A 25,417-nucleotide genomic window follows, 5' to 3' on the forward strand; every position below is an offset into this window, starting at 1 on the left:
TCTGCTCTGTCAAACAGGCTGCAGAAATATAGTCCATTAATATGTTACTGAGTCCAGCTCCATTGTCTTGTAATATATGAATTTATCATTGCCAATTGTGAGGTAAACAGGTTGTGAATTTTTTGATACTGATTTAATTGTCTGACATCCCAATTGTAATAGGAGCACTGAAACGTTCCTGCATATTAATGATGTTGGAAAAAGAATAAAACATACAGTACTCCCCAACAAGCAGCAAATGCTCACCAGAATGATTCTTAGAATTACTCTATTTTATGAGGAGAGCGTGAATGAAATAAGCCTCTACTATCTGGAGCTATAAGAATTGAGGGTGATTTCATTGAAACAAGCATGACTGTTTCCCTGGACTGGAGGGTCTAGAATTAGAGATCATAGTTTCAGGATACAGGATTGGCTGTATATATTGACACTCAGAAGTTTGAAAATCATTGAAATTGCCTGAAAGATTGTCGAATCAGCCTGGTAGATCAACCAGGATGATGAGGATTTTCAAATTGAAAAGAATGGATTTCTGTGGACTGAAGGAATTAAGCAATGTGGGATAGGACAGGAATGTGGAAACGATGAAGAAGTTCATTAAGTCATTTTATGGAATGGGTGACTTATGGAGTTTATTCACGAACCTATATTCTACCTGTTATATTAAGTTGCTCCTGGTGTCTCTCTGGATTCCTCTTTCTCATAGTTACTTTGTTCCTGTTCCCCACTCCTTCATTCTCTTTAGCTGTTCCTTGTGCTTCATCCGTTACTTCAATCACTTCTCCCCACTTGTACTCTATTGCTGTTATGGTCTCTGGTGGTTGCCTTTCAGTCCATTCGCTACTCACAGCCTTCCAGCCCTGCAGCCGCTATCCAACAGCTTTGTCCACTCACATGTTTGCAGGGTTGTTACCCGGGCCTCTTATCAGCTGACTCTACATGAGTGTGATGCATGTGACAAAGAATCTCACCTACCACCCTGGAGACACAGCAGTCCTGATCGTACTATTGGGGAGAAACCTGAAAAGATTGAATGAAGCAGTGGACGGTTGGGAAAGGTACGTGGGAGTGTGTTAATGACCTCCTCCCAAAACTGGCAATACATAATTTTTAAACATGTGGTTTCTGAGACTGTGCAATTGTCAGAGGTTCGTGTTCATGATGGAGTTAATCTCCTCTCATTAGGAAAGGCATTTCACACTCGCCTTCATAAATTTCAGAAGTTGTCAGGGAGTTTGATTCTATTTCTAGATTTGATGATTCATTGGGAGTGCCAACATGTACCAGCATATGGGGACTGTGTCGTGACAAATGGTGCAATGTGATAAGTTACATAGTGAGTAAGGTATATTGGTTAACTCATGAGCTGATGGGTTACACTGGGGATTTCAATTAAAAATGATTTTTAATGATTACTTTAATGTGCACTGTCACTTTATTAATGGTAGTTTGTAATTATTTTTCTGCAGCCTGTTGCATATGCACAGCATGTTAACAGATCAAAGGAGAATTGGTCCCTATAACGTGCAGGACCTATGTTTTAGGTATGCTGACATTTGGCTCAGTGGTTAGCACTGCTACCTCAGAGCGTCAAGGACCCAGGTTTGATTCCACCCTCAGGCGACTGTCTGCTTGGAGTTTGTACATTCTTCCACATCTGTGTGGGTTTCCTCTGGGTGACCTGGCTTAGCCATGGGAAATGTAGGAATACAAGGATGAGGTGGGATGCCCTTCGGAGGGCTGGTGTGGATTCGATGGACCAAATGGTCTGCTTCCATACCATAGGGATCCTGTGATTTGGTTTAGCTGGTGCAGTGTCCAGAGAGAGAAGGTCAGTTGGCTCAGAGTGAAGCCCACAGTGTGGGTTCAATTCCTGCACAGGCTGAGGTTACCATGAAAGACTCTCCTTCTCAACCTCTCCCCTCACCTTGGCACGGTGACCCTCAGGTTAAACCTTCACCAGTCACCTCTCTCTGATCAGGCAGCAGCCCTATGGTCCTCTGAGGCTGTTACACAATATTTGGGCGGTGGTATAAGGTGTCCAACACAGATAATATTCAAGTCCTGAGCTTGCACCCAAGCTGCATTGCTGTTATGATGCCCACCTAGACAAACATGGGGAATTTAGCAAAGCTCCCCAACAGAATTCCAATGGATAAGATTTCATTTTAAGAGAACTTTAATTTCAACAATCAATCATGATTGACCTCTTTCAAAGCTGAATGGTCAGGCAAATTGCATTCTGTGGTGAAAGTTGGTACTGCAGGTGCTGGAAACCAGAGTTTAGATCAGAGTGGCGCTGGAAAAGCACAGCAGGTCAGGCAGCATCCGAGGAGCAGGAAAAGCGATGTTTCGGGCAAAAGCCCTTCATCAGGAATGATGGGCTTTTGCCCAAAGCATCGATTTTCCTGCTCTTCGGATGCTGCCTGACCTGCTGTTCTTTTCCAGCACCACTCTAATCCTGAAATTACATTCTGTGGCAACTATAACAATAAATTTAGATGGCAGGTTTATCAAAAGTAGATCTCCTAGATTTACTACAGTCCATTCAGCAGATAAGCAGCTAGTTTCAGCTAAAAAATCCATTCATAATTTTTGCCTGTCGAATTCCAACTTTTTTGAGGATTAAACCTGATTTGTTTTAAAAAATGTATCAGATATGGGCATCGCTGGCTGGGTCAGCTTTTACTGCCCATCCCTAGTTGCCCTTGAGAAGGTGGGGGTGAGCTACCATCCTGAACTGCTGTGGGGTGACCCACAATGCCCTTAGAGAGGGAATTCCAGGATTTTGACCCAGCGACAGTGAAGGCATGGCAATATATTTCCAAGTCAGGATGGTGAGTGGCTTGAAGGGGAACTTGCAGGTGGTTGTGTTCCCATGTATCTGCTGCCCTTGTCCTTCTAGATGGAAGTGGTCATGGGTTTGGAAGGTGCTGTCTAAGGATCTTTGGTGAATTTCTGCAGTGCATCTTGTAGATAGTACACACTGCTGCTACTGAGCGATGGTGGTGGAGGGAGTGGATGTTTGTGGATATAGTGCCAATCAAGTGGGTTGTTTTGTACTGGATGGTGTCAAGCTTGTTGGAACGGCACCCATTCAGGCAAGTGGACAGTATTCCATCACAGTCCTGACTAGTGCCTTGCAGATGGGCGGGCTCTACCTGATTTATTCTTCTCTCCACCTGATGGTGCTGATGGTATGGATGTGCCAATATTATCTTCAACAAACAGAAACAATTTCAGCCTCTGGGTATTTTCAAGGACTGTGTCTATTTTTGTGTGTGTCTTTAAAAACTGTGTGATGAAAGGAGAACAAACTATTTTTAAAAACAGGTATTTACCAGGATGGCTGCATAATTTCACAAGGAAGTCAACACCAGCTGTAAATGAGGTAAAAACAATGACTGCAGATGCTGGAAACCAGATTCTGGATCAGTGGTGCTGGAAGAGCACAGCAATTCAGGCAGCATCCGAGGACAGGCCATCAGGATGAAGGGCTTTTGCCCGAAACGTCGATTTTGCCTGTCCTCGGATGCTGCCTGAATTGCTGTGCTCTTCCAGCACCACTGATCCAGAACCAGCTGTAAACGATCTGGTGTGTTTTTTTGTGCCTGTGGGCCCTGCAGACTATCAGCAGTCAAAGAGCTGTTTACAAGTGATGCTGATTGGTTCTCAGCTAATGGAGCAGGTTGGAACTGGAACTATGACAGAGACACAGAGAGAAAAGACACAGAAGGATGTGCAGTTATTCTCCCCAGCAGAAGCTGCCTGTTCTCTGCAGTTAAAAAAAAACTCAACTTGAAGGAAACCAGTTACCTTTCTTGCAGTATTTGCCATGAACAGTGACTTTTGATTTGATAAATCAGTCATTGTGTATTTCTTACAAACCAGAGGTTTCCAGAGAAGACCAACTGAACACCAAGGTCCGGGCTAGCTGACAAGGGATCATCTCAATATTGGGAAGCTCAGATCACTGAATTGGCATTTCAGTTTTTTCAATCTCTGTCAATAATGTAATGTGTATCTGTGTGCATGTGGTGTGTGTGTGTATGTGGGCGTGCATGCACAGATGTTTGTGTGTATATTTGCACAAGGGGATTGGAGATTTAGTTAGTAGTGTCATATATCAATGGTTTATATCTGTATACTTGTAGATGTTGCCAATTACTTATAATTTATTATAATTCTTGCTTACTACAGAAATCTGGTCTGTGTTTTCTGTCAACCTTGGTCAGAAGTTAGGTAAACTGAGAAACTGTGCATTCCTTAAAAAACACACAACTTTAGCATTTGGCATGATTCCAGGATTAGCAAGGCACTACCCCAGTGGGTCTTAACAGTATTTCCCTAATCCAGCTCCTAGATCCGGCCTTCACCTTCAGCCTGCCTGTACTGTACAACTGGAATCGTAGCATGAAATGGCTCAACAAGCAGCAGTTTCCTGAGATTTCTGCTTCTATTTCTGTTTTAGATTTCCTGAAAACTGAAGATTTTAGTTAACTGCAATTTCTGTTTTTGTTTCTGTTCAGTTCAGGTCTGCATTTAGAAATGCAAATCTTGTCAACCGCACAAACCATCAACAATATAATCTTCACATGTAAACAGCCCAATTGTCCAGGTGGCAATCTTCAATGTCTCTAGACAATGGGAGCTGCCTGCTTAGTTTCAACAGTACAGGTAGGGAGCAGCCATGTTTGGGGCCTGTCTCTGCCTTTCTGATTGAGGCAGGTGGCTTCTGAGGAGGCCATGGAGGTGGAACAAGGTGAAAGTGGCATAAATGACAAGCCAAGAACTAGAGCTTGTGCCAGTGTTGATCGGCCTCATAGATTTACCTCAAAGACAAATATGGGTCTCGTGGTGGACCTGATATCTGTACACCGACATGAACAAAATTGTGTGGGCTTGCCAGAAACTTGAAAACGGTACTCAGAAACATGCAGGACTCTTAGCAAACTCCTGAAGAAGCCGAAGGAACTGTTAACTGGTGGTGAGTGTGTTACCCACTCTCTTCTTATCCTCCATCGGCCCTTGTCAAAATTCAAATCCATTCCAGATGTGCTAACGTCCAGAGGTCACCTCTTGGTCCATTGTTTACAGACCCGCCTATCCAGAACAGATCCTGACCCCGCAGCCATTTATAAATCCCAGCCTAGACACTGAGTAGCCTTGGGGATGGCAACATGTCAGTGTTATCAAAGAGTGGGCCAAAGTTTAATTTGAAATTGAATCTATTGCACCAGTACATGATGGCGTACTTGACATGGCAGTGTGCAAAACATCCACATGATTGATTATACACATTAGCAAGGTGGGTGTCAATGGTAAGGGCATTGCCCACAAACTGGATGGCTTACCAATTTTCATTTTAGGTCAACTATACTGATGTGGACCTTAAGTCAAATCCAGGCTAAGTAAGGAAGGGATGTTTGACAACTGCCAGGTCAATAATAAGCCAATTAGGTGTTTTTCTTTAATTACAGTGATCTATTCAGATGTGTTATGGCACATCTCCAGAACATTTTGAGACTTGAACCTGGGTCCTCTGCCTCAGAGGTAGGGACATTACCACTGTGCCACAAGAGCCCCCCATAGGGGTTTGTGCTTCAGTTCCAAGGTATGATAAGGTCCCCACCTGATATTTATGTTATTTATTAGTGACAGTAATTAACGACTTTCTTGACTGTGAGAGATCTAACCGAAGATGATCAAATTGTCGCCATTTTCTTTTTGTGCTTATTAAACAGTGCAGTAGAGTTGTGCTGTGAGGAATGTTAATTTTAATTCCCGTTCATGTAATGACCCTCTGGCACATTATTTATTAAATCATCTTTAATGAAGTCTTAAATGTTGGCAGCAATGTTTATTACATAGGGAATCTGCTTGTCATTGTATGATTAACATCACTTGTTCAGGCTCATGGAAGCATTAGGACTTAATGACAAATAATCGCATTTAACTAATGTTCTGTGAAAAATACTGCTTCTGCTATTTTAAACTACAATTCATTATTTTCATTATCGTTTCGATGATATTTCAATGTTAAAAATGCACTAGTTGTAGTACAGACGGACCAATAGGAAATGAGATGGAAATGTGTTGCTGGAAAAGCGCAGCAGGTCAGGCAGCATCTAGGGAACAGGAGAATCGACGTTTCGGGCATTAGCCCTTCTTCAGGAATGAGGGAATGAAGAAGGGCTAATGCCCGAAACGTCGATTCTCCTGTTCCCTAGATGCTGCCTGACCTGCTGCGCTTTTCCAGCAACACATTTCCATCTCTGATCTCCAGCATCTGCAGACCTCACTTTCTCCTCAATAGGAAATGAGTCTGGCTATACAAGTGCGGATATAGGATATCATTATTAATAATTGACTGCTTTTACCCTAACTCTAAGTTCCATTCACTGACAGCCCCTGTGTTTGTTGACCTACATTAGTTCCTGCTCTCCAAATGCTACACATATAAAACTTTCATCCTTATGAACTGGTTCTTGCATGGTTTAGTCCCCTCTGGATTTCCACAACCCTGTGAGAATCTTGTGTTTCTCCAGCTCAGGCCTGTTCCACATCCCAACTTGCTGTGTTCCACCATTGGGAACCAGATCGTCACCTGCTTAGATCTGAAGTTCCCTCCTTAAACTAATCCATCTCCCCACATCTCTCTTTAAGGTGCTCTTTTGAACTTAAAGTCTCCAGTCTAAGTAACTTCCTTGACTAATTTTTAAAAAAAATTAGATTAGATTCCCTACAGTGTGGAAACAGGCCCTTTGGCCCAACCAGTCCACACTGACCCTCTGAAGAGTAAACCACCCAGACCCACTTCACTCTATCTAATGCACCTAACGCTACAGGCAATTTAGCATGGCCAATTTACCTGACCTGCACATTTTTGGACTGTGGGAGGAAACTGGAGCACCCCCACACAGACACGGGGAGAATGTGCAAACTCCACATAGACAGTCACCCGAGGCTGGAATCAAACCTGGAATCCTGGTGCTGTGAGGCAGCAGTGCTAACCATTGAGCCACTGTGAATTTTCTTGGTTTGATTATGCTGCTGTGAAACTCCATGGGATAGTTTGCTGGAATAAAGGTGCTGTATAAATGCATGTTGTTGTTGTCAATTTTTCTTTGATTATGGATTTATGCCCATATCCATGGTTAAAGAAGAGGTTGAAAAATAAATTCAGACTTGGCTAATTTATAATGCTGTTTATTACACATGAAGACTAAACAGTACAAGGCATTGCATTCAGTAATACACCAAGTTCTAATCTTACTGTTACATTATTGAATTCCGATACATTATTGAATTCCATAAGCTATTCCAGGTAATCTATCACCTAATGCTAGTCAATCTATTCCACATGCTTCTCTGCACCTGTTTCTGACATTCACATGGCTTGACTCAGGATTCTGCCTCGTTCTCTATGTGTTTCTTGCTTGTTTCAGAACTCCACCCACTCAGTGCTATTTATGCCCAATGAGGAGCAGCTCAAGGACATTATCAAGAGGTTACTCCAGAGTTCTAATGGCCTTGCAATAATTCAAATACTGAATGTATTCTACTAATAACATCTGATAATTTATAAAGTAATATAATTGAACACCTAAGGCAGTTCACAGGGACATTATGAAACATAACATGAAATGGAGCCACGGAAAGATTTTTATTGAATTCAAATTCCACCATCTGCAGTGTCAGGATTCAAGCCCAGGTCTCCAGAATATTAGGAGAAAGTGAGGACTGAAGATGCCCCCAGAATATTACCCGAGTTTCTGGATTAATAGTTTGGTGATAAGTTAGCCATCACCTCCCCAGTGAAATGTGTCTCTCTACAGTAGAAAATGCCTGAAGCCTGAAGAAGCCAGTTATCTTCTCACACCTGGGTTACCATTGGCCAGAAACTCAACTGGGCTCACCACATAAACACGAGTGATTACAAGAACAGGTCAGAAGCTTGGAATACTGTAGCAAGTAATACCCATCCTGATTCTCCAAAGCCTGTCCACTGTTTACAAGGCACAGGTCAGGAATGTGATTGAAAACTCCCCACTTGCCTGGATGGGAGCAGCTCCACCAACACTCAAGAAGCTTGACACCATCTAGTACAAAGCAACCCGTTGACTAGCACCACATCCACAAGCATCCACTCCCTCTACCACTGATCCTAGGAAGCAGCAGTGTGTACTAATTAAAAGATGCACTGCAGAAATTTACCAAAGATCCACAGACAGCACCCTTCAAACCCATAACCATTTCCATCTAATAGGACAAGGGCAATAGATGCATTGCCAAAACCGCAACCTGCAAGCTCCCCTCCAAGCCACTCACCATCCTGACTTGGAAATATATTGTCATTCCTTCACTGTCACTGGGTCAGAATCCTGGAATTCCGTCCCTGATGGCATTGTGGGTCAACCCACAGCAGATGGACTGCAACAGTTCAAGAAAGCAGCTCACCCCCACCTTCTCAAGGTAGGAACAGACAATATCTATGGTCCAGCCTGTGATATCCACATCCCACAAATGAATTTTTTTTAAAAACCCTCCCTTTCCAAAGATTTGAAGGCTACGGCAATATTGTCCACACCCACAAGCTGCTCAGCTCCCACGAGCCAACCATATAATTGTTGGCAGGCCAACGGCTTTTGTCATTGACAACTGGCCACGAACCAACCAACTACTTCTTGCTGGCAGAATCTTACTTTGTACACAACCCCTGATCCTAGCTCATCTGCAACTTGCCTCCTCCGCTGCTTGAACAAAGCAGCCATGTAAACATCACTGACAATCGGGGTTTTGGTATTTTATTTTGAAAGGTACAGTAAATCATTCCACAATCCTTATTGTTTAAACCTATCCTGTTCTCATTTCAGTCCACAGTACAGGAAAATAAACAAGTTATGATCTTTACACATTATATGGGCATCCAAACCCAACTAACTTTTCTTATCACTTAATCTTAAAGATATTGCTTTGAGCTTAATGTTAGCCTCATCTTATTATCCGACTTAACTTATCCCAAGTGCTTCTCAGTTTATCCCTTTTAATAATCTTCCAGTTCTTGTACCTTGCTCAGCTCCTACCCACAGTAATCTGTGAAAGCAAAACAGCAGAGAAAAGAATAAATACCCCACTTCATTTCACCTAGCTCATACACATACCAAACTGTCACACTGTTTATTAAATATCTTATGCCTCAGCTTTTTCCAAAAGTGTTCTTACACTGAACTGAATGGCTTTTGTTTACTCACCAAGTTTCCGATTAAATCAATTTATGCGCAAAGCCTAACAAAGGCAAAAGTATTTATTTCTCAGTGTTAATATAATATCCCTATCTCTGGAGCAGGAGGGGCTTAAATCTGGATCCCCTGGCTCAGAGATAGGGACATTACCACTGTTCCGCAAGCATACCCCATGTAATCATTTCTCCCTTTATATATATTCAGGTATATTTCTCATACACACAACTGACTGTTTTTGTTCTCATCCCCAATCACCTGTGGTATCTTATTCTATGGTGTTTTTAATTGGGTTTTTTCATGGGTTTTTTTTTACCAATGGTATTTTTTTCATCTATTGTCCAGGAAATCGCCCATGGTCTCCAACTGATTAGTCGGCATGCAAAGCCCAAACAGGCAGTGCAAACCATCAAAGGTGATGGAGTGGTAGGTAGAGGATGAGGTGGCTAAATCACATGGAGTTGGAAGGGGAAACCATTGGCTTTACTCTCCTCAGCCCTACAAGAGCCTTAACTGTCTGTCCTTTAGAATTAAATTGATTAAACAGTTGGTATTATCCAAGAGCTAGCAGCAATTAGATAATTATTGAACCCTGTCTATACATCTAGATGGGTAATTCTGAATAACAATGGCAAAGATTATTGCTGTTGCGTGTAAAGTTCAGGTGTTACATCTTTACGGAACCACGATATTGTTACATTGCAGAAGCAGCACATTCAGCTGGCTCTCCAAATGAGCAATTTCTTTGCTTCCATTCTCCTGTCTTCTGCCCATAACCCTGTACATTCTTCCTTTGACAGGTGACTGTCTATTATCCTTGTGAACATTTCAATTGAACCTACCCTCACTACACTCTCGTTCAGGGTACTCCAGACACTAACCACTCATTGGGTGAAAACACTGTTCTTCATATCAATTTAATTCCCTTTTACTCAAATCTGTGCCCCCTTGGTCATGAAGTTTCCACAAGCATAAGAGGTACAGTTAGTAAGTTTGCAGATGATACGTGTATGGAATGAGCTGCCAGAGGAAGTGGTGGAGGCTGGTACAATTGCAACATTTAAGAGGCATTTGGATGGATATATGATCAGATTAGATTATTTTAGATTACTTAATAGGAAGGGTTTGGAGGGGTGTGGGCCGGGTGCTGGCAGGTGGGACTAGATTGGGTTGGGAGAACTGGTCGGCATTGATGGGGTTGGACCGAAGGCTCTGTTTCCATGCTGTACATCTCTATGACTCTATAAATGGGATATTTATCCTTATCTACTCTGTCCAGACTCTTCAGGATTTGGAATACTTCTATCAAATCTCCTCTCAGTGTTTTCTTCACTCCTGCATAAAGTCTTCCTTGCTCATCTCTCCAATCCTTGCTGGTCTCCATTTGCTCTAATTTGGCCCAAGCACATTGAACCTCAAACCTCTATCCAAATGCTTCAGCACCATAACCTCATCCTTTCTATGATAACCTCCTCCAGCCTCCAAATCCTACCATGCTGTGACTCTGCCCAGTTGCACTCATCTTTCTTCATCCATCTTTAGTGGTTGAGCCCTCAGTCTCCTTGATCCTGGTACCCATGATGCACAAGGAAGCCTGTTTGTCCAATTTACGACTGGAAGCCATTTTGTTCAGGTGCTCCAGATACCCATCACATTGCTGCATCTATTTTTTGTTCATTCATGTACATGTCACTAGCTAGGCCAACATTTATTGCCCAGAGGGCAGTTAAGAGTCAACCACTTTGCTGTGGGTCTGGAGTCACGTGTAGGCCACTGGATTTTAGTTAAATAAAAAAAGTCTGGAAACCTAATGATGATTAGACCCTAGAACATTACCTGGGTCACTGAATTAATAGTCTAGCGATAATAGCACTAGGCTAGCACCCCCTCTTGTTCATACAGTCATAGAGATGTACAGCATGGAAACAGACCCTGCGGTCCAACCCGTCCATGCCGACCAGATATCCCAACCTAATCTAGTCCCACCTGCCAGCACCTGGCCCATATCCCTCCAAACCCTTCCTATTCATATACCCATCCAAATGCTTTTTAAATGTTGCAATTGTACCAGCCTCCTCAACTTCCTCTGGCAGCTCATTCCATACATGTACCACCCTCTGTGTGAAAATGTTGCCCCTTAGGTCTCTTTTATATCTTTCCCCTCTCACCTAAACCTATGCCCTATAGTTCTGGACATCCCCACCCCAGGAAAAAGACTTTGCCTATTTATACTATCCATGCCCCTCAGCCTCTGACACTCCAGGTAAAACAGCCCCAGCCCGTTCAGCCTCTCCCTATAGCTCAAACCCTCCAACCCTAGAAACATCCTTGTAAATCTTTTCTGAACCCTTTCAAGTTTCACAACATCTTTCCGATAGGAAGGAGACCAGAATTGCACAGATTATTCCAACAGTGGCCTAACCAATGACCTGTAGAGCTGCAACATGACCTCCCAACTCCTGTACTCAATACTCTGACCAATAAAGGACAGCATACCAAACGCCTTCTTCACTATCCTATCTACCTGCGACTCCACTTTCAAGGAGCTATGAACCTGCACTCCCAGATCTCTTTGTTCAGCAACACTCCCTAGGACCTTATCATTAAGTGTATAAGTCCTGCTAAGGTTTGCTTTCCCAAAATGCAGCACCTCGCATTTATCTGAATTAAACTCCATCTGCCACCCCTCAGCCCATTGGCCCATCTGGTCCAGATCCTGTTGTAATCTGAGGTAACCTTCTTTGCTGTCCACTACACCTCCAATTTTGGTGTCATCTGCAAACTTACTAACTGTATCTCTTATGCTCGCATCCAAATCATTTATATAAATGACGAAAAGTAGAGGACCCAGCACTGATCCTTGTGGCACTCCACTGGTCACAGGCCTCCAGTCTGAAAAACAACCCTCCACCACCACCCTCTGTCTTCTACCTTTAAGCCAGTTCTGGATCCAAATGGCTAGTTCTCCCTGCATTCCATGAGATCTAACCTTGATAACCAGCCTCCCATGGGGAACCTTGTCGAACGCCTCGCTGAAGTCTATATCTTTAACTGATCCCATCCTTTTTGTTCCCGTTGTTCATTTGCAATTCCCCAGCAATGCTCTGGCCTCTCCAGAAAATAAAATATTCACCTCCTGGGAACTGCCGAGAATGTCCTGGAAGGAAAATTGTATGTTTTGTTTTAAGGAAAGTTTTTCTTTGTTGTTTTCTTCAAAGATTTTATTTTATTAACTTTAAAAATATTGCAAAGGACAAAACTGTTGTTCAGCAGAAGATCATGTGATGAAACATTCAGGCATACATCCAAACAGGTTTGGCAATCCTACTCACCACTGAGTCTGTGAGCTTATTCTCAACATTATTTACTCTTTATTTAAAAGTCTTTAGGTGCAAGTGGGTACTGCAGATGCTCGAGATTAGCGTCAAGATTAGAGTGGTGCTGGAAAAACACAGCAGGTCAGGCAGCATCCGAGGAGCAGGAGTATGGACATTTCAGGCATACTCCTTTCATCAGCCCTTCATTCCTGATGAAGGGCTTTTGCCCAAAACATCGATTTTCCTGCTCCTCAGATGCTGCCTGACCTGCTGTGCTTTTCCAGCAACACACTAATCTCCAAACACCTGTTGTTTTTCCTGATCCTAAAGTGTGATTGTAAATTATGTTCTGCATTTACTTTCTCCACACTATCTTGAAAAGCAGCACCCGGAACGTGCAGCACTCCCTCAGATACTGCAGCTTTTGCTGTTAACTCAAATCCCTTCTACGAGGGATCAGACTCAAGGCTTCTCCACAATGTTCACCAGCACTTGAATATCTCTCTTGTGTTTCACACACCAGACTGGACGCAATGCTCAAGGAATATTCTAACCCAAGTGTTGTACTATTTGATTGTGTCTTGACTCATAACTCCAAATTCACCCTTCTCTTCACATACAAACACAGAAATTGCTGGAGAAACTCAGCAGGTCTGACAGCATGTGTGGAGAGAGAAACAGTTAATGTTTGGAGTCTGGTATGACTCCTCTTCAGAACTGTCTTCATATCTTTCCCTGCCTCTTCACTTTCCTCTGAAGCTTTAAAATCTTTTTTTAAAACAAATTCTCATGTAGCCATCCTAATCTCTCCTTCTGCTGCTTAGCATCCATTCCTTTACATTTTGTGAAAGCATCTTTGTACTTTTTATATCTGAAACATTGCTAAAACAGAGGCATGAAGTTGAAGATTTTCATCATGTATTCATCAGGATTAAAAGACAAGAGAAAAATCTATTCTAGAGAGAAAATAACTACTTACACAGCAGGAGAAGAGGGTGTTCATTGTTTCCCATATGGGAGGGATGGTAATGTAGCAGGAGCTGATCAGTTGATTTTAGTTTACTCATTAAACTTTGAACAAAGAAGTCCATTCTGATTTGTCAGGCCATTGCCATGGAGATGAGATTGAGATTGTCTGTCTCTGCAGCCCTTTCCTCACTGATGTGTTTTTAAAATATATATTACAGGTGTTACACAACCAAAATCTGTTGATAAATGAATGAAGTGGGAAATTTCTTCAGAAGGTCATATTCACTTCAACTTTAGTGTCTCCTTTTCAAACGGTCCCCTCCGTTCAGCTTTGACTAACCTGAATCACTAAATTGCTGTAAGAACTGCCGCACATAACTGAACACAGGCAATTATTTTTTGTCTGCTACTGCTGTCAATGAAATAACTGAAAAGACTAATTAATTAGTTTGAATAAGCTTCATAGCATTCTTTTGCTCAGACTCTCATCTGCTTAAATGAAGAACTTTAACAAACACAGTAAGTGAAAACATACATCATAAGCAAAAGGAATTAGACTTTTTTAGAAATAATGGTGGAAATGCTACTATTGTTAAACAGCACAATAAACCCATCACATATTAAAGTAATCATGAACATATTATTTAGTGAAATGAGTTCATAAGCTTTTGTCCATGGTATAAACATGATATCAGCCAGCTGTGAGACTAGTAGGTGGGTCAGAGTTATACTGCAAATGTATTAGTCTGTCTCCAAACGGAGCAACTGCAGTTTGTACATGTTTATAACTCCATATCTGTTACCAAATATCAGGGGACCTTTGGTAACAGAAGTAGCTATTTCCTACGTTTGAGAAAATACCCATACAAATGTATCAAACACTGGTGCCTTGCGTCTGATTGAGGTTAAACAACAAAACTCAAAATAGTGGTTTCTTGTAGGAGATCTCGCACTTGTCTTAGTTTTCATTCAATGCCCTTGAATGAGGCAACAGGACCTGACCCTGGATTTCACTGAAATCTTCCATACTCATAGGCAACTTACAATACAGCATATAATGTGCAAAATGCCTACTAAATACAGTAAAAAGTAATGGAACTATGAAAGATTGATGACTAATTAAGTAATCAAGAGAGAATCTCACTATTACTTTTGATATTCAGTTGTATTGCCAATGCATAACCCTCCACGATCAACAGCCTGTGGGTTACCATTGACCAGAAACTGAACAGGACTAGCCGTTTAAAACAATGGCTTCAAGAGCAGGTCAGAGGCTAGGAATCCTACAGTAAGGATTTGTCTTCTAAAGTAAGATTCAGTAGGTTAGGCTTATAGAATATAGAACATTACAGCGCAGTACAGTCCCTTCAGCCCTTGATGTTGCGCCGACCTGTGGAACCAATCTGAAGCCCATTACACAAATCCATTCTCATCCATATGTTTATCCAATGACCATTTAAATGCCCTTAAAGTTGGTGAGTCTATTATTGTTGCAGGTAGGGCGTTCCATGGCCCTACTATTCTCTGAGTAAAGAAACTACCTCTGATATCTGTCCTATATATATATAATCATCCCTCAATTTAAAGTTGCATCCCTCATGCTGGCCATCACCATCCGAGGAAAAAGGCTCTCACTGTCCACCCTATCCAACCCTCTGATTATCTTGTATTTCTCAATTAAGTCATTATACCCTTGCAGTTAGAAGAAAGAGAGGAGATCTAATTAAGGTTCATAAGATATTAAAGAGAAGTGACAAAGTAGACATAGAGAGGATGCTTCCTCATGCAGTGCAATCTAGAATGAGAGGCTTTGGATAAGGGGTAGCAGATTTAAAACAGACATAAAGAGAAATTACCTTTCTCAATGGGTCATGGATCTGTGGAATTCATGACAGTGTAGTGGATGCTGTAATACTGAGAAAATGTGAGAAAAACATTGACCAATGTTTCATTAATAATTGGTTGAAGGGTTATGGAGAGTAGATAGGAGAGTGGAGTTGAGGCCAAGCTGAGACCAACCATAATTGTATTAGATAGCAGAGTAGGCTCAAGGGGCTGAATTGCCTGCTCCTACCCCTAGGCTAAAGTGAGGACTGGAGATGCTGGAGATCAGAGTCAAGATTAGAGTGGTGCTGGAAAAGCACAGCATACTGCCTGACCTGCTCCTACTCCTAGTTCCTATGAAAAAAGGATGACCCTGCACCTGAACTCCATTAGCTATCATTCTGCCTGTTCACTTAGTCTGTCTTTGCAATGACATTATGTGACTCCTAACTGCAAATGTGGACATACAGCTCTCTCTTCCTTAATTTAAAAACATTCAAAAAATATTGTGAAAAGCTGAGAGAGCAGGCTGCAAACATCTAAGCCCAATGGTGTGATTGAATATATCTTTAAGTCTATTAATTTATGCCTGTGATTGATTACATTTACCAGCATGTTACTGGGAATGGAGGGTTTGAGTTGTAAGAAGAGGCTGGATAGTCTGGGAGTTCTTTCACTGAAGTGTAGGACATTGAGGGGTGAACTTATACAGGATTATAAAATCATGAGGGGCATAGCTAGGGTGATTAGCAAAGCTCTTTTCCCAAAATGGATGAGTTCAAAAGTATTTGTTTTGTATTATTAAGTTGAAAGGAGAAAGATTTAGAAAGGATATAGGGAGCAGCCTTTTACACAGAGAGTGGTTCATGTGTGGAATGAACTTCCAGAGGAGGTGGTGGATGCGGGTACAGTTACAACATTTAAAAGACGTTTGGATAAGTACATGAATAGGCAATGTTGGGAAGAACATGGGCCAAGTGCAGGCAGGTGGGATTAGCCTAGTTTGGGATTGACATTAGCACAGGCTGGTCAGACTGAAGGGTTTGTTTCCATGCTGTATGACTTTATGACTCTATCATTTTAAATACATTAAGGTTAGTATTTAAAAAGAAAACAGTGAACATGGAGCTCATTATGAATTAATTATCATTAACTAAAAACAAAAGTTTTGGTGTGCTTGTAAATTCACTTAGAATTGAAAACAACAATTTAATTTTCAATAAAAGCAAATTAGTGTAGATGCTGGAGATCTGAAACGACACAGAATACTGGAGAAAATCAGCAGGTCTGGCAACAACTGCGGAGAGAGAACAAAAGAGTTACTGTTTCAAGTTCAACTTTATCTTTAAAACCGCCAGATTCTGCTGACATTGATGTTTATACATCTTGCTGTTCAGTTTCTTTTGCATTTGTTAGCCCAAGATGTGTGAGGTAGAGATTAGCGATTCTTGAACTTACCTTGAATCAATCTGTTCAGAGATGTTAGTGCAGACCTACGGAGCAAATTGGTCTTAGATCTGGATCCTTCCACACCCATCAGCGATCTACCTGCACTTCCACACACATCATCCACTGTGTCCACTGTTCTCAATGTGGTCTCCTCTACATCGGGGAGGCAGAATGCCAACTTGCAGAACACTTCAGAGAACATCTCTGGGGGACAGGCACTAAACAATCCCACCATCCTATGGCCATACACTTCAAACTCCCCTCCCACTTTGCCACATGTAGCTCCTGGACTCCTCCACTGCCAAACTTGAACTACCCGACGCCTGGAGGAAGAACATCTCATCTTCCACCTTGGGACCCTCCAACCATACGGAATCAATGTGGATTTCACCAGTTTCCCCCATTTCCCCTCCCCCACCTTATCCCAGATCCAACCTTCCAACTCGGCACCGCTCTCTTGAATTGTCCTGCCTGTCCATCTTCCTTCTCACCTATTCACTCCACCCTCCTCTTTGACCTATCACCCTCACCCCCCCACCTTAATCTACCTCTCATGTTCACAGCTACCTTTCCCCTCAGCCCCCTTTGGTCACCTCCTCATTCCTACTTCGGCCCAATAATCCACACCGATCCTCTGAAGAGCAACCCACCCAGAGCCATTCCCTACATTTACCCCTTCACCTAACACTACGGGCAATTTAGCATGGCCAATTCACCTGCACATTTTTGGACTGTGCAAATGTGCAAACTCCACTCAGACAGTTGCCTGAGGCGGGAATTGAACCCGGGTCTTTGGCGCTATGAGGCAGCAGTGCTAACCACTGTGCCACTGTGCTGCCCATTGTGCTCGAAACATAAACTCTCCTGCTCCTCAGATGCTGCCTGACTGGCTGTGCTTTTCCAGCTCCACACTCTTTGACTTGAACCTGGATACCCTGGCATAGGGGTAGGGACACTACCACTGCACCCCAAGAGCTCTAATTTAGTTATAGATTCATAGAATCCCTACAGTGTTGTAACAGGCCCTTCAGCCCAACAGGTCCGTACTGACCCTATGAAGAGTACCCCACTCAAACCCATTCCTGTACATTTACCCCTGACTAATCCACCTCACCTACAAATCCCCAAACACCATGGGCAATTTAGCATAGCCAATCCACCCTAACCTGCACATCCCCGGACCGCGGGGGGAAACCGGTCTCAGGTATCGTGACACACATTGACTTTAACATGCTGTCAGCACCCCCTGAACTAACTCAAGCTGTCCCAGTCCATTCCTAGAAATTTCTTAAAACTACTTCTAACTGACCATTCCACCGACGTTAAAATGACACAGTAATGAGCTGGAATTTTAATTATTATCTATGCACTGCTCATTCAGTATTTAAATTTCTCGGTTGAAGAAAACGGAGCTGGGCATCACATTGTGCAGGAGCCGGTGTTGGACTGGGGTGGACAAAGTTAAAACTCACCCAACACCAGGTTAGAGTCCAACAGGTTTAATTGGAAGCACTAGCTTTCAGAGTGCTGCTGCTACATCAGGTGGCTGTGGAGCAGGCCGTGAGACACAAGTTATAGCAAAAGATTAGTGTCATGTAACTGAAATGATATATTCAACAAACTTCACATCACATTAGGCAGTGCTGCTTTAAATAACGGAATATTTTATTATGCAAATCGGGCCTGGATGTAGGAGCAGGATGGATGTGAAATCAGAGTGTGGACTGATGGAAACATGATGGGACTATGTCCTGACCGACAGAGATTCTGGCTCTGAAGTCGAGCTCCGTCTCTATTCTGTGTTGGAGCTAAAATGCAGACCTTGCTGGCAGCTGTGAACACGGACTTAACTGTTTGCCCCTAATGTCATAGTCACACGGAATTAAACACGGGGAACCGGGTTGTGATGTTTCTCTGTTGTAGTGATGAGTTCAGGGGATTGGCGGTTGCAGACAGACGATGGATAGAATTCTCCCATCAGAGTGACAGCGTTTGCTGGCGAGAGGGCGCTTGCAGGAGGCAGTAGCTGTTAGCGACTGAGCAGACAGCTGACCCTTTGCACCCCCTGAACAACTCTCTGCTGAGCATGTGTTAAGAGATGTCTTTCTTCCAATGTTTGTCTTGTTTCTTGATGTGCCACGGTGCAGAACCAAACTGCATTTGTCATCATGTATACATAAACATTTTTTTAATGAATAAAAAATATTTATGAAATAAAACAAAATTGAAACGGAGCTCCAGCGTGCACAAACATTTTGCAAATGGCTCACGTCTGTTCATTAAATGATTGCCTCTGATTGTGATGTGGGGAATGGAGGGCACTTTTGCAAAATGTGATTTTTTTTTAAAATAACTTTTTTTTTTACGCCGTCTCCGGTCTCCCCCAGAGAGTGAGAGAGAGCTGCATTCAGGCAGTGTCACGGGTACAGACTGAACACACGCTGCATGCTGCCCACGGCTTATGTAACAGAAGATCGCAGTTTCCCTTCAATTTCCCTCCTGTTTCTTTTTATTGGAGTGTGAGGGGAACGTGGAGAGGGATTTTTGGGGGCAGGTCTGGGTAACCACACGTGAGTTGGAGCTTCTTTTGCGGGAAAAACTCTGAGCGAGAGACGCAGAGGCTGAATACAGAGAGAGATAGACAGGCAGAAACACAGAGACTGACAATCAGACTGTCTGCACTGGGAGGTCTGTCCTCTGTCTGGGCATCATTCCCGGGGCCTCCAGGGTTTGTCAATCAGTTGTGTGTTTGGGCTGTGCTGGCGGGGTGGTGAATTAATTGCACTTTTGCAACCTTCCCCCCCACTGTACAGGAATAATGCAGGATGATCTACCTCCCTGGCAATCCACTGCTTGTCTAACAGAACGGAAGTTACTAGAACACGCAGACTTTATTGGGTGAGTTTGCATTTTCCCTTTCGTTTTCAATCATTGCCGTGGATAATAGTATTTGAATTAACTGCTTTCTCTCTCTCTGCCTCTCCCCAGTGTAAAATACCGCCCTATGTACGTGTGTAAGTCAAAGCGGGGAATGAGACCAAAGGTAAGCTGGCTGTCTGTCTCATCAAAGATGTGCGCCACCTTATCCAAACTTCTCACCACTTCTGATTTCCATCCATCCGTTAGTTAATGTACTTAGAACCGTATTTCGCTGTAAAATTGTCACCGTTTAACATGCGGTGAATAAAATGCGTAGCAACAGCGTTGCCTCCGCCCCCCCCCCAGTTTTATCTGTGTGTTCCGAAATGGTGTTTCTTGCCTTCACATTTTCAGGAGGCTTATAAACTACCACACAGACTGATCGAGAAGAAAAGACGGGATAGGATTAACGAATGCATTGCGCAGCTTAAGGACCTGCTGCCTGAGCACCTGAAACTGACGGTAAGCTATTAATGAAATCTGTGCCCTGTCTGCTAATGCAGTAATGCCTGAGTTTAACCCCGGAGCAGTAGAGAGCCAGATATTCCCACCTGTAACCCGTGGGCTATTTGTTATCTGCAGCTCAGGGAGCCGTGGGGTGCAGGCAGCTTTACAAAGTATACTTAATGCCATCTTTGCAAATAATATCAATAATTTTGGTGTTGCCTGAACTGTTGTTTAAGTATAATCGAAGACATAATTGCCAAGATTGCAAATAACACTTGTGGGATATAGGAAAAATAGTGTTACTTCTGCAATTCCATTTACTTATACAAACTAAATGAACTCACACCAGTATGTAATTGTTTTAGCCAAGAGCTGAGTCAACAAGAATGGAAACTATGTGGAGAAAATACATAATTGTTTTTGTATTAGCTAAAATTGTATGCCAGAATGAAACGCGACTGCAAAACAATGGTAGATATTACAGGCGAGTAGATAAGATGCTGTGAGGGGAGGAAGTTAAGCTAGATACGCCTGTACAAACAGTAGGTATAAACATCTGTTTCCCACTTTTATAGAAACACAGTAACAAACCCCAATTAAAAGGGTCATAAGGTTCAGGGGAAGGTACAGATGGACGGAGTAGATAATGGTGAAGAAAGAATATGCCTAACAATGACCTACAGCGGGATGAGGTCAAACGGCCTTGTGAGGCCAGAGATAAGCATTTTGTCACAGACAAGGCCGGATAAGGCAAGAGATAAACAGGAGTAATGGGTGCCAGTCTTAGGGAAGTGGAAGATGTAAACAGGGGAGGAGCAATGTAAAACAAAAGAAACCAAATTATATAAATGTTGTGTATTAATTGAATTTGAGGTGTGTGTGTCCCTTGCCTTATAGACACTGGACATCACACCCTCTAGCAAGAGTAAAATAAAGGACACTACTGATTCAGATTTTGTCTCGGACTGCAATTATTGAAGTGTGTGAGCCTTGTTTCTCACAATACTGATAACTTTGGTGTTGTCTTAACTGTTTTTAATTATAATTGAAGAAATAAAATTTACATTGTCCCTTTCCTCCACCCCACCCTCGCTCTACCTAAGACTCTGGGGCATCTGGAGAAAGCTGTGGTACTGGAATTAACACTGAAACACTTAAAGGCATTGACAACTTTAACAGAGCAACAGCAGCAGAAGATAACTGCTTTGCAAAGTGGTAAGTGACAGGACAGTGTTTTTAAACAGGCACTCTTCTCATTTTCATATTGTCTTTGTGACATTCCAGAGAGCTTTGCAGCCTTTGCCAATAGTCCTCGTTGGAAAAATGAGGAAGAGTAAAGAATAGGCATGATAAAAGCTCCTCAGAGTCCTCGTGTTGTCAGGAGTTGAACCTGAGACCATGTATTTTCCAGTTAATATCTCTTACCCCCAGCATAGTTTTATTTGTAGAATTGTTGAGATCTTGGTAATTTTTATTTCTCCAATTTGCTTAATCACTGGTTCTGGCATCCGGAGAGAGTGAGGGAGGAAAGCTGGAGAGCAAGCCTTGCAGGTTTTGCTGTTTTGAAACAGTTTTGTTTTCTCATGGCTGTGCCCATAAGCTGATTTCCTGAAATACAGTTCGCTTGTGTATTCCCATGTCTGACATCATTGTTCAAGCTGAATAACCTGGCAACTTTCGCCCGATAGGCGTAACTTCCAGAAAGAAGCAAATCAAAAATAGGAGACCCAGTGCCTCTTCGGTAAAATGTTAAATTTGGCTCAGATTGCCGTGGTTTCATGAGCTTGATTCGATCTGGTCAGGAGACACTCTGACCATTTTAAGTCAACGTTCTCTCCAAAAGCAAAATTTTGTTTTGGTCCACAAAGGTCTCTGGTATTAAATTTGATGGAAATTGAAAATTGATAGTTTATAACTTGTGATGAGTGTGATGTGAGATTTATGCCCAGTTAGGAGGATAGACAAATGCATGGTTTCACTTCTGACCCTGGATTTATTTGTCATGATTTTGAAGCAGAGTCATAGAGATGTACAGCACGGAAACAGACCCTTTGATCCAACTCATCCATGCTGACTGGATATCCTAACCTAATCTAGTCCCATTTGCCAGCACTTGGCTCATATCCCTCTAAACCCTTCCTATTCATATACCCATCCAAATGCCTCTTAAAGGCTGTAATTGTACCAGCCTCGGCCACTTCCTCTGGCGGTGATTCCATACACACACCACTCTCTGCGTGAAAAAGCTGCCCTTTAGGTCCCTTTTATATCTTTCCCCTCTCACCCTAAACCTATGCCCCCATAGTTCTGGACTCTTTTCCGCCCCCCACCTCCCCAGGAAAAAAGTCTTGTCAATTTATCCTATCCATGCCCCTCATGATATTTTAACCTCAGTAAGGTCACCCCAAGCTTCTGATGCTTCAGGGAAAACAGCCCCAGCCTATTCAACCTCTCCCTATAGCTTAAACCCTCCAACCTTTGTAAATCTTTTCTGAACCATTTTCAAGTTTTACAACATCCTACTGATAGGAAGGAGACCAAAATTGCATGCAATATTCCAAAAGTGGCCTAACCAATGTCCTGTACAGCCGCAACATGACCTCCCAACTCTGTTTGGATAACAGTTGCACAGAGTCAGGATTTGCGCTTGAATTGCCTTTGTTTTTTTTTTGAGGGGACTGTGCCCTGAAAGATGCCAGATACTCGGATCTGGATGCCTTCCATTCGGGATTTCAGACGTGTGCCAGGGAAGTGCTGCAGCACCTGACCAGGTTCGAAAGCTGGACTCCGAAGGAGCAGCGGTGTGCCCAGCTGATTGGCCACTTGCACCAAGCCATCACCCAGCTCCGAGCCAATGGTGAGACGCAGGCCTCTGGTGTGGGGCAAGCTGGTGCCCAAGTGGCGGCGGCGGCGGCACCAGATCAGGCTCGCTCTGGTGACAACTGCGTCCCAGTCATCCAGAGGACACAAGTGGCGGAGCACACCGGGAGTGACACGGATACTGACAGCGGTTACGGAGGCGAAGGGGAGAGGGGCGAGGGGAAGAATGAGAAGGAGTTCACTCCGTGTGACGGCTCCACATGGACGTGTGACATTAAACAGGAGCCCGATGACTCGCCGGCTAAAAGGGTCAAAGTTGATCTGGCGGGTCATGTGACCAGCTGTGAGGAAGGCCACGAGCCTGCTACCCATCCCATGATGGGGATTGGCATGATGCCCACGCTTGGCCAGCAACCCCCTTTCTGTGTGCCCTTCTATCTCATTAACCCCTCGGCAGCTGCTCCATACGTGTCCCTCCTGGACAGGGCTAACCTGGAGAGATGCTGGCGCCCGGCTCCCATTCCCGTTCTTTACCCTGGCATTCCCACCATCTCGGCCTTGGCACCTGATAGACTACTCTGCCAGGACCCCACCCCAGGCTCCGGCCCAGGTTTGGTGCTCCGCATGTGCGAGTCTGAGGCAGCTGGACCCCTCCTTGGGGCCGAAGTAGCTTTGAGCCCAGATCTGGGGTCACCAGACAGCAAGTCCTGAAGCAGTCACCGCATTCCCATTGCCAGCTGTACACCCCTCCACCTTCACTCCCCATGTACCAAACTGTGGAACCGAGCAGCAATTCTCCACAGAGTCCGAGAGATGGAAGGAAGTGAGGTCCAAAACTAAATCAACCCCATACAGTTTGAGGCTACATAAGTTAGCAATCTCTGTTCTGAGGGTGGACAAAGATCAACTCAGCTACCAGTCTCACAGAATCATACAGTACAGAAGAGGCCTTTTGGCCCATTAAGTCTGTACTGCCAAAAAATACTGTACCAGTTCCATTTTCCCACAATAGAGTCATGTACTCATGTTAAATCGGGTGTAAACTCTCATTTGCACAGAGTAATTTTCCAGCTGCCACTTTGCAGATTAACCCCATCCACCTTCCAGCACTTGGGTTAATGTCCACATGTGAAAACGTTGGGAAGAAAATCATCATATTTTTCTACAGCTCTCTTTTAATTAGCTTGAGTTTGATGCCCGCTTACAGTTAAAGATTTCACAATCTGAGTGAAGATTCTTTAAAAAATCATGTTCTGCGTTTCCCTCTACCTATGGTTAGAATAGGAAGATGGAGTGAGCAGAGGGGATTTCTCAGATGCAAACCATTAAATCTTCACACTTTTTTTAAAAGTGCAGATTTTAGAGAGATCATTGCCTTGTGCCTGTCAATTCAAGGCTGACTGCCCATTCTCAGTCCCGCTCTGAATTACGCATTAACTCTTGGCCTTTCTCAGAGATGAAAGTTGCTGGTTTCATTTAATGCTGTTTCTCTCCCACAGCCCTCTCTGTGCTCTGTTATCAGAGAATTGCAAGTCACAGTTGAGAACCTCATCACCCAGACTGAGGAGACGGTGGCCTCAGTGAAACCTATTTTTAGTTGTTGCCAAGGCAGCTGATTTGGTGATGCTCTGTAGGGTTATGTAACAGCTGAGAGACATTCCTGCCTGAGCATGATCCAACTCACCCTGGTTACAGTGCTGCTGCTGAATGCCTAACACGCTGTGTTCAACAATATTGTGAAATACATATATTGCCTCAAGTAGCTTTTGTTTGTGTACTGTAAATAGTTTGTGAATAATGATGAATATTGTCTGATATGCTATTTTTGTAGGGGTATAATGAAACATGATAACCACTGAATATTTTATGTTTTGAGCGAACTGAATTTTATGAAGAATTGATCAATTATGTTTGCACTTGTTAGTGCTTTATTGCTTATGCGATCTTAAGTTATTATAATAAATATTGCCTGCATTTTAAAAGAAAAATTGTGATTCATTCCCATTATGCCTTTCAGAAAAATGTGGGTTTTTTTTTATTCCTTGCAAAGATAATTAGGGTGGGGTGGGGGGGGGGGGGGGGGCGGTGCTGCGAGAGAGCATCTAGGGAACAGGAGAATCGACGTTTCGGGCATTAGCCCTTCTTCAGGAATGGAGAAGTCCATTCATCAGTCCACAACCACCCACTCCCACCACCACTTATGCTCAGTAACAGCAGTGTGTACTGTCTACAAGATGCACTGCAAAGATTCATCAAAGATCCTCAGACTGCACCTTCCAAACCCAAGACCACTTCCATCTGGAAGGACAAGGGCAGCAGATTCTCGGGAACACCACTCCTTGCAAGTTCCCCTCCAAGCCATTCACCATCCTGACTTGGAAATATATTACCATTCCTTCACTGTCGCTGGGTCAAACTCCTGGAATTCCC

The 25,417-nt window shown here is 43.2% G+C and overlaps 1 protein-coding gene across 3 annotated transcripts; it reads left to right on the forward strand.

Moving 5' to 3' along the window:
- Nucleotides 1–657: 657 nt before the first annotated feature.
- Nucleotides 658–24,956, forward strand: bhlhe41 (basic helix-loop-helix family, member e41). 3 transcript variants are annotated; one of them, XM_043713354.1, is made up of 6 exons: nucleotides 658–1,058; nucleotides 19,615–19,699; nucleotides 19,790–19,844; nucleotides 20,075–20,182; nucleotides 21,271–21,382; nucleotides 22,842–24,956. In XM_043713354.1, exons 1-6 carry the CDS (start codon nucleotides 1,034–1,036, stop codon nucleotides 23,696–23,698), a joined length of 1,242 nt encoding a protein of 413 aa, XP_043569289.1. In that variant the 5' UTR covers nucleotides 658–1,033; the 3' UTR covers nucleotides 23,699–24,956. The 3 variants fall into 3 exon arrangements, with proteins under 3 accessions (XP_043569289.1, XP_043569290.1, XP_043569291.1); XM_043713355.1 differs by lacking the exon at nucleotides 658–1,058 and adding an exon at nucleotides 19,235–19,489; XM_043713356.1 differs by lacking the exon at nucleotides 658–1,058 and adding an exon at nucleotides 19,235–19,371.
- The last annotated feature ends 461 nt before the right edge of the window (nucleotides 24,957–25,417 follow it).

The sequence above is a fragment of the Chiloscyllium plagiosum genome, chromosome 23, assembly GCF_004010195.1.
Source record: "Chiloscyllium plagiosum isolate BGI_BamShark_2017 chromosome 23, ASM401019v2, whole genome shotgun sequence".
Taxonomy (NCBI): domain Eukaryota; kingdom Metazoa; phylum Chordata; class Chondrichthyes; order Orectolobiformes; family Hemiscylliidae; genus Chiloscyllium; species Chiloscyllium plagiosum.